The sequence below is a fragment of the Ascidiella aspersa genome, chromosome 9, assembly GCF_963924565.1.
Source record: "Ascidiella aspersa chromosome 9, kaAscAspe10.2, whole genome shotgun sequence".
Classification (NCBI taxonomy): Eukaryota; Metazoa; Chordata; class Ascidiacea; order Phlebobranchia; family Ascidiidae; genus Ascidiella; species Ascidiella aspersa.
The window spans coordinates 1,083,286-1,095,052 of NC_139455.1; the positions used below are offsets into that span (position 1 = coordinate 1,083,286).

The 11,767-nt window shown below is 35.2% G+C and overlaps 2 protein-coding genes across 2 annotated transcripts in view; both read left to right on the forward strand.

Annotated features, from left to right (window-relative positions):
* The window catches only part of LOC146131791 (uncharacterized), a 58,036-nt gene extending 55,066 nt beyond the window's left edge, over positions 1-2,970 (forward strand). The window contains exon 40 of the mRNA XM_083397047.1: positions 380-2,970. Within this exon, the coding sequence (XP_083253173.1) occupies positions 380-599 (220 nt within the window). The 3' untranslated portion in view covers positions 600-2,970. The remainder of the gene's footprint in view (positions 1-379) is intronic.
* A 2,627-nt stretch (positions 2,971-5,597) lies between these two features.
* On the forward strand, positions 5,598-9,009 carry LOC146131792 (calcium channel flower homolog). The gene is made up of 5 exons (XM_083397174.1): positions 5,598-5,768; positions 6,133-6,208; positions 6,868-6,993; positions 7,534-7,641; positions 8,568-9,009. Exons 1-5 carry the CDS (start codon positions 5,657-5,659, stop codon positions 8,641-8,643), a joined length of 498 nt encoding a protein of 165 aa, XP_083253300.1. The 5' UTR covers positions 5,598-5,656; the 3' UTR covers positions 8,644-9,009.
* The last annotated feature ends 2,758 nt before the right edge of the window (positions 9,010-11,767 follow it).

Consider the following 11,767-nt stretch of genomic DNA (forward strand, 5'->3'; position numbering starts at 1 on the left):
GATACCGATTTTTTTATTTACCTGGAAAATGTTAAAAACTTGAATTAATTAAAAATAAAATCCAAATAACGTTTAGTTTATATACCTTTATTAATTATTAAACTATTATTTTGCATAATAACTTGGCGTGATGCTAAAACTCAAATTTATTTTATCAAAAAAGGGGCAAGTTGTTTGTTGTACAGGAAAAATTGTATCATATTTTTGTGCTAACATATCGGCAAAAGTATCGGCCTACAATTACCGATACCGATATATTGGTAGAAGCCAAGTATCTGCCGATATTATCGGTAAACCGGTATATCAGTCTATTTCTAATACCCATACCGCTGCAATAAAGTTTCATTCTTTCTAACCCATCGTTTTGTTTTCCTTTCAGGCCGGGCAAAGCGATATGGCACGGATCTCACAACAACGGGAAGTTGAACGCGATGCATTATTGTGCGTCCTGGTATTTCGCGTACGTGGCCGTCACAGGCGCAGCGTCACCCCTCGAAAATAACGCCCTACTCACCCCCACACCGTTCAGCTGTGCGTCCAGCTTCGCCGTGCTCTGCATAGAAAACAGCAGCTGGACCCTGGGCTACAGGAAGCGGTGAAAAACCTGAGTCTTGGAGCACAGAGACACACACAGACAGACACACGCAAAACGACGCACTGCTGAGTCGCATTTAAACCCAAGAACTTTGTTTTTTTCGCCTTTCTTATTTTTACGGCGTCTCGCGACAAGCCGCACGCGACACGCGACGCAGCCACCAGAGGCGCTGTCACCCCTTATTGCTTTTTTCTTTTTGCTTTAGATCCTTCTGTCGCCCCGGATTGCGTGTACATTTAACCCCCAAACTCACCCTCTGGTACCCTCATCTACAATGGCACAATATTTAGATCGATGACCCATTCACCCAGGGGTAAAATCACCCCTTTCCTAAAAAAACGCCTTTCACAAATCAACCACCATACATCCTTTTAAATCATCTTTTTTTTGGAAAAGAAAAAAAAATAATATTAAACTTAAGCTGTTGTTTTCAAATTTCTGTTCATTAAACCTATCATTACACTAAAAAAATTTTGTTGTCTTAAAAATAGTTCATTTTTGGAAAAAACATTTTTTGGAAAAAACAGCCATCAATGCCTTGATGGTGTAATTTAGGTGGGTAATAATAAGATTGCTTTATCATACCTCGCTGTTCAAATCGCATTTTGCTAACTTTCCATTTCGGTTTCTTTGCTTACTCCTCTGTCACCAATCAAACTTGGTCACAGTGCTTTCTCACCGACTTCACTTGGTCAGAATCGCTTGCTTCTGGCAACTTAACGTTCCACTAGCGCCCCCATGCGGCGATTCCCTGGCTTTAGATCATTTTTGTCCGTTTTTTTCGCTCTGCACTTTCGCCCTAAGATCTCGGTGTTGTTTCGGCGCCTTTTTATCTGTATATTTCACTCTTTCGACATTTTACACTTAAAGTTTTATTTTCTCACCACTTAACAAAGCCCACTTTCACGACAAACTTTTCACACTTTGTTTCTTTTTATCTTTTAGGCACGAATCTTAGCGAAATTTTAAACGAGCCCTTCTGTAATCGACGCGTTTTAATTTATATCGTTTTTTTGCGCCGCCCGTCCGCGCTCTGGCGCCCCAAGCGGCGCGTGGCGAGAGCTAAATTCTTGTTTTTTTTTTTGCTTCTGGCTTTCATTGCTCCGCGGCGCCGCGAAGTCTGTTTGTTCTGTATTTCAGTATTACGTCATGTGAGTTACCTTTCCTGTACATTAAGACATTTCGGGAAAAAAATAAATTCAATCGCCTTTAAAGCAATAAGATTATTCGATAGACCTGAGCTTCCAAAACGTTTCAGTCCTCGACCTTATTTTAATATATTGAAATTTTTGCGACCTTTTCATCTATAACTGAATTGGTTGAAATAATGTCTAGCCTAACAGTTTTTTTTATTAGTTTTTACATTTGCATGTTAAAAGGTAAAAATAGTACAACCGTAAAAAAAAAACAGAGTAAAATTAATCCGACCCCCTTTAAAATTTGTGTGGCGCGTTTTCCAGTAATCTCTGTTTTAGACAATTTCGGGGCCTTCGCTTGTAATAAATCACTTTATTTTAATACCAATCTCCTATCATACGATTCCTTCATGCCAGTGCTTTTTAAACGTCATTGTCTGTCAAAATCATGTGCTATCACCCATTTTGTTTGAGCCTTTTTTCTATTTTGCGAACCCTTTATCAAATAGTGCCCAACGGACTGGATTTATCGTATGTTTTTCTTTTCTACTCGCAGGCCGCAGCATATGTTTTCCTTCTTTTTTACCGGCATTGAATCCTGCCATAAACACCAATTATCGAAACGTTTTTTGTCTGTACCATAAAGCACCCAGTCCCTAAGGTATAAAGTCAATCTATTCCACAAAATGTAATCTTTTATAGCTTTGATCATATTCTTTTGCTTTCACCTTCTATCTCAAAGCTTATAACGCTAAATCTTTATGATAAAAACGCTCGAATATCTCAAGCCAATGTATAGCCGCAAGTGTAAATTTAAGCGGCATTATTTTTCTGTTTTGTGAAATATTTGTTTAAAAAACGATGGAAAAGACAGTTTATTCTCAATTTGCTTTTGTATTGAAAGATGCGTGTTTTTTTACAATGGTTAAACCGCAAACCTTTGTTTTGCAACCTGTCGTATTGATTTGAAAACACCCACTGATTAACCTATTTTAATGTCGTTTTTCAGCCAAAATCAGCGACGTTTTGGCCAGGCGATAAAACCGACATCAAAACAGGCGAAAAACGGTGATTTTCAAAATAGTGTTTCCAGTTCGTTGTTTTGTTCTTTTCCACTAATACGAAGTCATTTGTGTAGCATCAGCATTGGGCGCTTTCATTCAAACTTCTGCTGTTTATATCGCTTAGCGCTCTTGTGCCGCATTTCTATGACCAGTACACGTTTAAACCCGGAACATACTAGTCGTGCTTTGTGAAAAACCTGTTTAGCCAGTTGAGCTGGATTCCCAGCATGTCTGAGACTGCTACACAACTGAAACAGTTGGAAGTTAAACCAAACCATTGTGTGTATATGAAATCTTGCTTTTAACGCTTTCTGGCCATCAGTAACGGCACGTTGAAATAGTTGTGGAATTATCCATAATGAGAGTGCTACAAACCAATAGGCAATAGCAGATCAGAACTTACTCATGTACTTACAAAATATTCAATAATTTCTACTTCGGGCAACAGCACAATGACTATACATAAAGATCAGAATGCGACTGCTGGTCTTAAAAACGATGCTTGCGCTCATATAGCATACATCGACCTGGTGTTAGTTAACAATATATTAAGTCGGAATAGCCTAAATGACAAAACATATGCCGACAACTTGAATAATTTACGCACAGCCAGGCGGTGACCCCTGTATAACCTTAAAAAATCCCCGCAACCTCTGTATAGTAAACTACTTTTTTATTGTTCTGTTGATTTTTCTATTAGAAGGACTAATATACCCCTTGAGTTTTATTGTGCTATTTGAGTATATTTATGTAAAACGAGTAAAGCGCTAATATCAGTCGATTTCTGTCAATAAATATATAAAAAATTGAAGCTTAGTTTAAGTTTTGTAATTAAACATAATGAAGTATGTTTACATAGAGATCACTATTCACAGTTGTTATTATTCAACCGATGTGAATATTTATCGATCAGCTGAAAAATTGTGTTGCGTCAAACTACGTCAGGACTAAAAGTCGAGCTGTTCAAAAATTTGGACATAATTTTGGGTTAGAAAGCTTATTCAGTTTGAAATCACGTCAATATGTGCTTGTATAAAAATAGAATTGTGCAAAATATGATTTGCTAAACGTTAAATGATTAAGATGTTTTATAAAAATACCCAGTTTGTTGAAGTATTATCACGTGCTTTAAACTACAAAGACGGGAGAAACAAGGAAGTGTAGCGGACAAATATTAAATTCGCAATTAAGCGGCTGATTAAGCAACTTTGCTTTATTAACAATAAAGTATTAATATTTATTTAATGCGAACCCTTTATCATTAGGATCCGTGTTGTCGATCGAATTGCTTTATTTCTCTTTTTAGTTAAAGCCTCCGGCCTTGTCAGTTACTTCCGTTTTAAAATCCTCTGATGTATTTGTCTTGATGACGTAATTTCTTCTTGGTAGGTTTGTTGAGAAAAGTTGTGATAGTTAGTGAATGACAATCGATCACATGATTATCGTGGTGACTCTGTTACAACTCGCTGTGAATTTAAATCAGTTGAAGACAAATAGTAAACGTACCTTAAGCTATATTATGGATTTCCAGTTTGCCAAGGCCCATAGCCCCATAGTAGTAACAACTAATGGCGCTCGTCTAGAATCCTACCACAACGAACATTATTTGGGTTAGGGTGCCGGTTAGCGTTTGGGTTTGGGTGAGTCCAGTAATAGTGTTAAACAATATTACTTGACCTACCCACACCCAAACACTAACCGACACCCTATCCCACATATTATGCATTGCTTAATAATTATTTCAACGTTGTGGTAGGATTCTAGACCAGCGCCCAACTAATTAGTAATTCAGTTTAGGGCGCTGGTCTAGAACCCTAGGTACACATTTTCGTCTTGTGTATTGCTACATTATTAGGTTTGGGTGTTTCTGGGTCAAGTAATTATAATACTAATGCTTGACCCACCCAAACCTAGACGCTTACCGGCGCTCTTTCTCTATTGTACGTGAAAAGTTATGCAAAAAAAAAAATATTAATACCGCTTACCACAACGCATATTGTTTGGGTTAGGGTGCGTGTTAGCGTTTGGGTGAGGGTGGGTCAAGTAATATTATGTTTATTATTAATAATAACTTGACCCACCCTCAACCAAACGCTAACCCGCACCCTAACCCAAACAATATGTGTTGTGGTAAGCGGCATTTGAAGAAAATTTTTTTTTATTAATTTTTACGTACAATAGTGAAAGAGCGCCCGCTAACCTGCACCCTAACCCAAATAATATTTTCGCTGTTGTAGGATTCTAGACCAGTGCCCAGTTGAATATATTGCCAGAGTTTTTGACTCTGGTGTAGAATCGTACCACATTTCCATCGGGGGTTATTTTGCCAATATTGTTCGGCCTTATTATATTTATTACCCCATATTTATTTGTTCTTTGTATTTCCTTTTTAACAACTCGTTTTGTTATTTAAAAAAAAGTGGTAGGATTCTGAGCCAGCGCCGATGTTTTTAGTAAGAGGCTATTTAACCGGATTATACTAAAGTAGTATAAATTCACATATAATCACTAACAAAAGCAAGCAAAAAAGAGCGATTCAGGCAAATAGCCTTTAGGCACTTCTGAGGCTATTTACCCAGCTAACAAATAATTTAAATTCAAAGTGGTAGCGTTATAGACCAGCGCCATAGCAGTTTGTACTTAGATAAAATAGTTACGGTTAAAAGTCTACGAAACAAAAAACTCTAAAGAATATTTGCCTCAATTTGACATTGTCGCTGTTTATTTGAAGTACAAGGGGATATCTTGTTGATAAACATTCCTTTTCCATTCATATAACAGTTTCTTTTTTTTTCAGAAATTATTTACACTATAGTGAAGCTGCCTGCTTAGATTTTGTTATTTTACACCACATTGTTGAAATGATGTCTCCTACGGAGAACGCTGACCCAGAAAAACAAAGCAAACCCGATGAAGGCGCCACCTGGTGGTGTAAACTGCTTGCTCGCGGAATCGGCGTAATCGCTGCTATAAGTAAGTTTGTTGCTGGTGTCAAATAGGATTGTTTGAAGTAAATTAACATTTTGGTAATCACAAACCAATAAACATTTTTGGGGCTGCTCTAAAATCCTACCACATGGTTGAAACAATTATTAAAGCAACGCACAATATTTGGGTTAGGGTGTTGATTAGTGTTTGTGGGTCATGTATTATTATTTAATAATATTGCATAACCTACCCAAGCGAAAGTATATTGCTACCATTTGAAGTTATTGTCATCATTAAAGTATATTAGGGCGAGGCGATATCTTCTTTTTTACATATTCAGTTTGCATTTTGTTATACTTATGCTTAATATTTGGATTGCCACGTTTTTATCCTAATCTTCTACTTCCAGTTGTTGGAATAACAGGAGTCATAACCTTCTTCAGTATTCTGCATCCAATTTGCATACTTTCCGGGTGTCTTATGCTGTAAGTTTGATTGTAATATAGTTTAGTCATATTTAAATAAACTACAGTTTAAACGCTAATAAATATCTGTTAATTTGATAAATTGAAAGTTATTTATTGTGTCAACTTTGTTAAAGTCAGTTTGAAACAGCTTTGTTTTCTCAATCATTACAAATAGCTTTTTTATTTATTAACAAGTTGCATACGTAAGATTTCCTTACGTTGAATGTTTTAAAACAGTGTTCCAAAATTTATTTGCTTTTTAGGCAACTTAACAAATGCCTAAACACTTGAAAAACGTGTAAAAAATTTGTTACAATCTATAAAAATGGTATTAGCATATTTTTTTTGCTGTTGAAAGTGCTATTAGATTGTACTTTTTATACTCTATTAACTGAATGGTCACAAATATTAATCCTATGGGCTTATGTATACATTGCAGAAATAGTTAGGCCATTGCTTTTCCTAAAACCATTCCAGGATTGCCACTTAGTAAGAAATCAATAGGTGACCTTGGAGTGCACTGAGAAAATCAATAATTTATTGTTTCTGGCTTAATCCTACAACTGCAGCCCCTGTATAAGAATTGTGCATGTATAGTTGAAATACAAGCAGTTCAAATGTGCCTATGTATTATAATTGTGCGTACACAGTTTCAATTGAGTGCTTTCTTATTGCAGTGGTATTTGCTGTATTTTGATTCTGCTTGAGGCTCCGATATGCTGCTCGTTTTTTGAGTCGACCAAATCAGTTGGTAACTGGCTTTCTGGGAGGGCTTACTGGCAGAAAGGTCTTCTCTATATTGTGTAAGTTTTCATAGGTTGAAATTAATTTTTGTATGTTAAACAAATGATTTTAAATTAAAAATAATTAAAACCTAAATGAAATTTTTATTGCCTATTGTCTAAGTTTTTGTAGTGTTTAATAAATTTTGTGTGGTGAACAAATTATTTTAAATTTAAAATAATTGAAGGATAAATGTAATTTTTACTTTATATTGTGTAAATCTGCTTCATGATGGTAACGCAATCTTTTAGAAAACTGTCTAATCTAAACTATATTTTCATTTGAATTTAACGTTTTTAACCCAATTTGATTAAATTTATTCTCTAATTGGCAGGATATTGCAACTTTCTTCTAAGTGTGTTGTTTAAAGTAGTATTTTTTTAGGTAAATAAATTTTTAACTTTATTGGCAAAAGGCAAAGATGTCTCTCCTTATATTTTGCAGGATTAGTTTTTTAACAAATACAAAACAATTTTTGTATTTGATATCTGAGTAAACTTTAATTTTTTTAAACAATTTAATGACATTGCTTATTAGTTAATAAACATATTGTTTTACAGAATCTCAATCATTCCAGTTGCAGTTTGTCCTGGAGTAACAACAGTTATTGGATGTTTACCACCTTTTGCAACTGGGGTCGTTTACGGCCTTATGTCCCTCGGCAAAAAGTGAGTCTTTTTTAAGTTGTTAAAAGTTTGCCAGTGCACCATTAAAAAAAACAACAAGAATGTACTATGTAAAAGAACTGAAAAGTTCATACCCACAATGTGTATAATCTGCGATCAAATCTGGAGTCGTACTGACCAATAACATCGCTCATTATATAGCACACAAGATGCCTTCAGAGAGGCTATCACTGAAATCAGTCACTCTAATCAGGACTGTTGTGCAAGCAAGGCAAGCAGAACAACTAGCCTGTGGTGAGGTTCAAACCCACAACCTCCGGTTATACCGGGACCGTCGTTCTACCAACTGAGCTACACAGGCTCATAGGGGAGTAAGTCGAGAAACAACCATAGCACCATTCATACTGGTCATACCTATGCAAAACAATGAAGGGTTTTTTAAAACCATGTTTTAACTGACAAACATCCTGCATAGTAAAAAAAAACAAAGTGTAAATTTGACATTCGAACATTAAGAAGGTCTGGCATGTTGATATAAATCAAAGACTGGAGATGTCCTATATAGATTGTTGATATAAATTAGTTTGGACAAAAAGTCGCAATCTGATCCTATAACAAATCACGTCAATACTGAGCTTAAAAAGACAAAATATATGAAATTAAAACAGTTATCTCCTTTATATTATAAGGCCAAAACTTGCATGAGGGTTCCAGTAGGTTAATGCTCTTTTCTTCCTCTTTTTTTAGTTAGAATCCCTTGGTTTAATCCAATATCGTGCCTGAAATGTCCATGTTAAATTGGTATGGACATGGATACCACCCTAGTATCGGGCGAGTACCGATGCTACTTTTGTGATCAGGTTTCAGTCCCAATCTGATATTAAATTGCTAAATCTTAACCAAATCTCTGCCAATTATTACCCGGGGAAATTTGTGAAATCTAGATTTTATGACCTAATATTTTTCAGGGCGGATAGAGGTGAAATGATGGCAAATGCTAACAGCACAGGAAAATTTGAACGTTTTGAAAATGAGGCAGGTTAATTTATTGGGGAGCATCTTTAAAATACCCCCATCGCCAAATATCTGGTGCTAGCATTTCTCTACTTGTACACTTTCTATTCCATTTCGTGCAATTCAAAGCTGTTTATTTTGTTAGCTCTGTAAGTCTTGTCTTATCTGTTGTGATCATAAAAATGTAAATATTTAATTGCTTTATGTAACAAGACGCGGTTATTAGTAAGCGCTCATGGTAACCTAGCAAATTTTATCTATACATATATTGTCATACTGAAGCACTTCTAAACAGCATAGTTCTGTTTTTTTCGCCTTTGTTAGACATTACGATTGTGGTACACTTTTCAAGTTTGGTCTTTAATTATTTTATTTAGTTAAACAAACAAATACTTGCGAATTTTTTATTTTGCGAATTTTTTATAGTTATTATAAGCCTAAATGACGCATGCTTCTTACATATTGTATGAAAATAAAGCGACGTTACTGTTTTAACCTATAACAGCAATTTGTTGAAAAATAGTCATCTGTAGTTTGAATTCACCTTTGGAAATAACAAAGTCGGTTAAACTGTTTAAAATATTGGTCTTCAACGTTTTGTTCAAGTTCAAAATTGTCAATAATTGGCGACAACGGTCTAATGTGACATGCGCGGCATATTATGCCTATATTGACATACAGAGAAACATTAATCGATGCAGATGTAGGTCAAATCGATGTTTACGACTTTAGTTGTGCGGGTCAAGCACTTTGTTGCTTTACATCTTTACTGTTGAACATATAGATATAACCACCAAACAACACAAAAAGCCCAAACACGACCAACTGATTGCGAAAGGGTTCTGTTCATCACGAAATATAAAACCACTTTTCCAAAACTGTTAATGAACCCGCATGATAATTTCCCTGAAAAAAAACTTTTCAAATTTTTATTAAAATTGGCCAAAAATTTACGTTTAAAACCCACACTTGTAAATCCATAATAACGACGAACCTTGACAAAGCAAGCGTGTAAAGCCGTCTCTGTCTCTATGTACTATTTTGTTTTTATGAAACTATAAATATAGGGCCATGTCACTTCAGCTGTATATCATAGTCTTAACACGGTCATGTTTAAGCAGCAAATATTTTGTTACCCAAAATAAAACCTAATCTTAACCATAGCGCTTATTATCAAGAAAAACGACAAATTTTAAAATATGTTGCTGAGCTATTATGGTACTTTCCTCAATTTAGATTTACAATCCTACCCACTCCAATCATTCCTGTACTTTATTTTTCTTTCTTACTTGTTCGTCGTGTCGAAAATTCAGCTTGTATTCGTTTTAATTGGAACTGTTCTGTATTTAAACAACGATTTCTATCTGTACGCGTTACTTGTCTTACTTTTAGTAATTTTTAAGCTAGAGTATTTTACAAAACCAAGTGGAAGCAATTTTAATTTAGTTCAAGCCTGTAGCTAGGCATGTCCGATAATATCGGATCGTAGTCGATACCTGATGCCAAGTGTTAGTATCGGTACTCGTCCGATATAGGGTGGTATCGGTGCCGATCCGATAGAACAAGCAAATTTGGGCCCAATTACCAAAACAAAATACATCAAAGTGTTTCAATTTCATCTATTTTGTCTGTTTGAGCTAAGTTATGACGTAATTTGGCAAATAATCGGAGTAAGATGTCAGGTATAGGACATTCTTTCCTACGTTACGACTATTATAGCTCATATTTTAGGCACATGATATTACACAATATAGAGTCACCCGTAAAAACTTGGGTAAAATAAGCATTGTTATAAAAAAAATAAGCAATTTGGGTAGAATAAGCGATGTTATTCAATTTTCTTGTGATATTTTTTATTTTTAATTAGTTAATCAAGATTGAACTAGAAACAAAACTTAAAATGCGATAATCAGTTTGCTTGGATTTTATACGGTAACTTTATTTCGCTCCTGTGAGCAACATTAGTGTTTGAAATCGCAATAGAAAGCTTGCTAATACAAAATAAAAAACTTAAACCAAGTAAAGTTCTCGCACCCTAGCAATAATACCAAAATAGGACTATTAGCATTCAGTAGCCTATAATCAGGGTTACTATCTGCTAAGACCAAAAAATAAGCAAGCAACTACGAAAAATAAGCGCGCTTTTGTTAACTCTGGGCGGTCCAGGATTTTGTTTGGGTGAGGCCTCAAAATACAATATTTTTAAAACATTTATTGTTCTCTACGCCAAGTAAACCTTAAAGCAGCTTAATCGTGCAAAGCTCACGAAAAAAAATAGTTTATTTAGTTGAATTGGCGAAACTTCTTTTTTTTTAGTTGAATTGGCGAAAACTTTTGACATATTTGGCCAGGGTTCACCAAACTTGTATAATTAACAGTATATTGAGACTTAATGAATTCTAGACCAAGAAACCGAAAAATAAGGACGTTTCTTAGAAATAAGCACATTAGTATTTTCTAAGACACTGCAATTAAAAATAATCACAAATCTTAGAAATAAGTACGGTATGGTAAGCCTGCCTTTAATAGTCGAAATAGTCTAAATAGAAATCCCACTATAACAGGCAAGAATATAAACTATACAACCTTTTACCTAAATACAAACCCATCCCCTAACTTTTTCATAAAACCCCTTATAATTCTGACTCTGACCAAAATTTTAACCCCAGCCGTGCCCAAACAACGGCGCCGTTCAAACTAGGGCGCCCAAACGTCAAAACCAAATCGCCCTTTGCCAGACAGGCGTCCCCCGATCGTCACATACCATCCCCCTGTAGTTTCAAGCGTTATTTTGGCTATTTAGACCTTACTCCGACGAATTTAGGAATTATTCTGACAGGTTTAGGTCTTATTTAGACGATTTTGTCGTGAATATAACTGCGTACCATATTCGGCTTAATTATGCCGTTGGTCTTAATATTATACAACAATCCACTTTATATATTGTTTCCCATTTATCGTGTAAAGATTGAGTTCTGTACCAGTTTAACCTAATCAATCGATATGCTGCCAGAATCGTTTGTTTTCCACCATTCGAATTCAGGCGTATTTCTTCGACAAAAATGTGATTTCTGTTACTTTTAGTTTTTGCCAAAAAAAGAAGTTATGTAAGTTTCAAGGTCCAATAAACGTCAAAATGATCTTCAGAAAACTT

Excerpts from the sequence above, each read along its gene's own strand:
- LOC146131792 (XM_083397174.1), top strand. The coding sequence starts at position 5,657 with ATGATGTCTCCTACGGAGAACGCTGACCCAGAAAAACAAAGCAAACCC. Across the intron at positions 5,769-6,132 it reads CGGCGTAATCGCTGCTATAA|TTGTTGGAATAACAGGAGTC; the intron begins GTAAGTTTGTTG and ends TTCTACTTCCAG. Across the intron at positions 6,209-6,867 it reads CTTTCCGGGTGTCTTATGCT|TGGTATTTGCTGTATTTTGA; the intron begins GTAAGTTTGATT and ends TTCTTATTGCAG.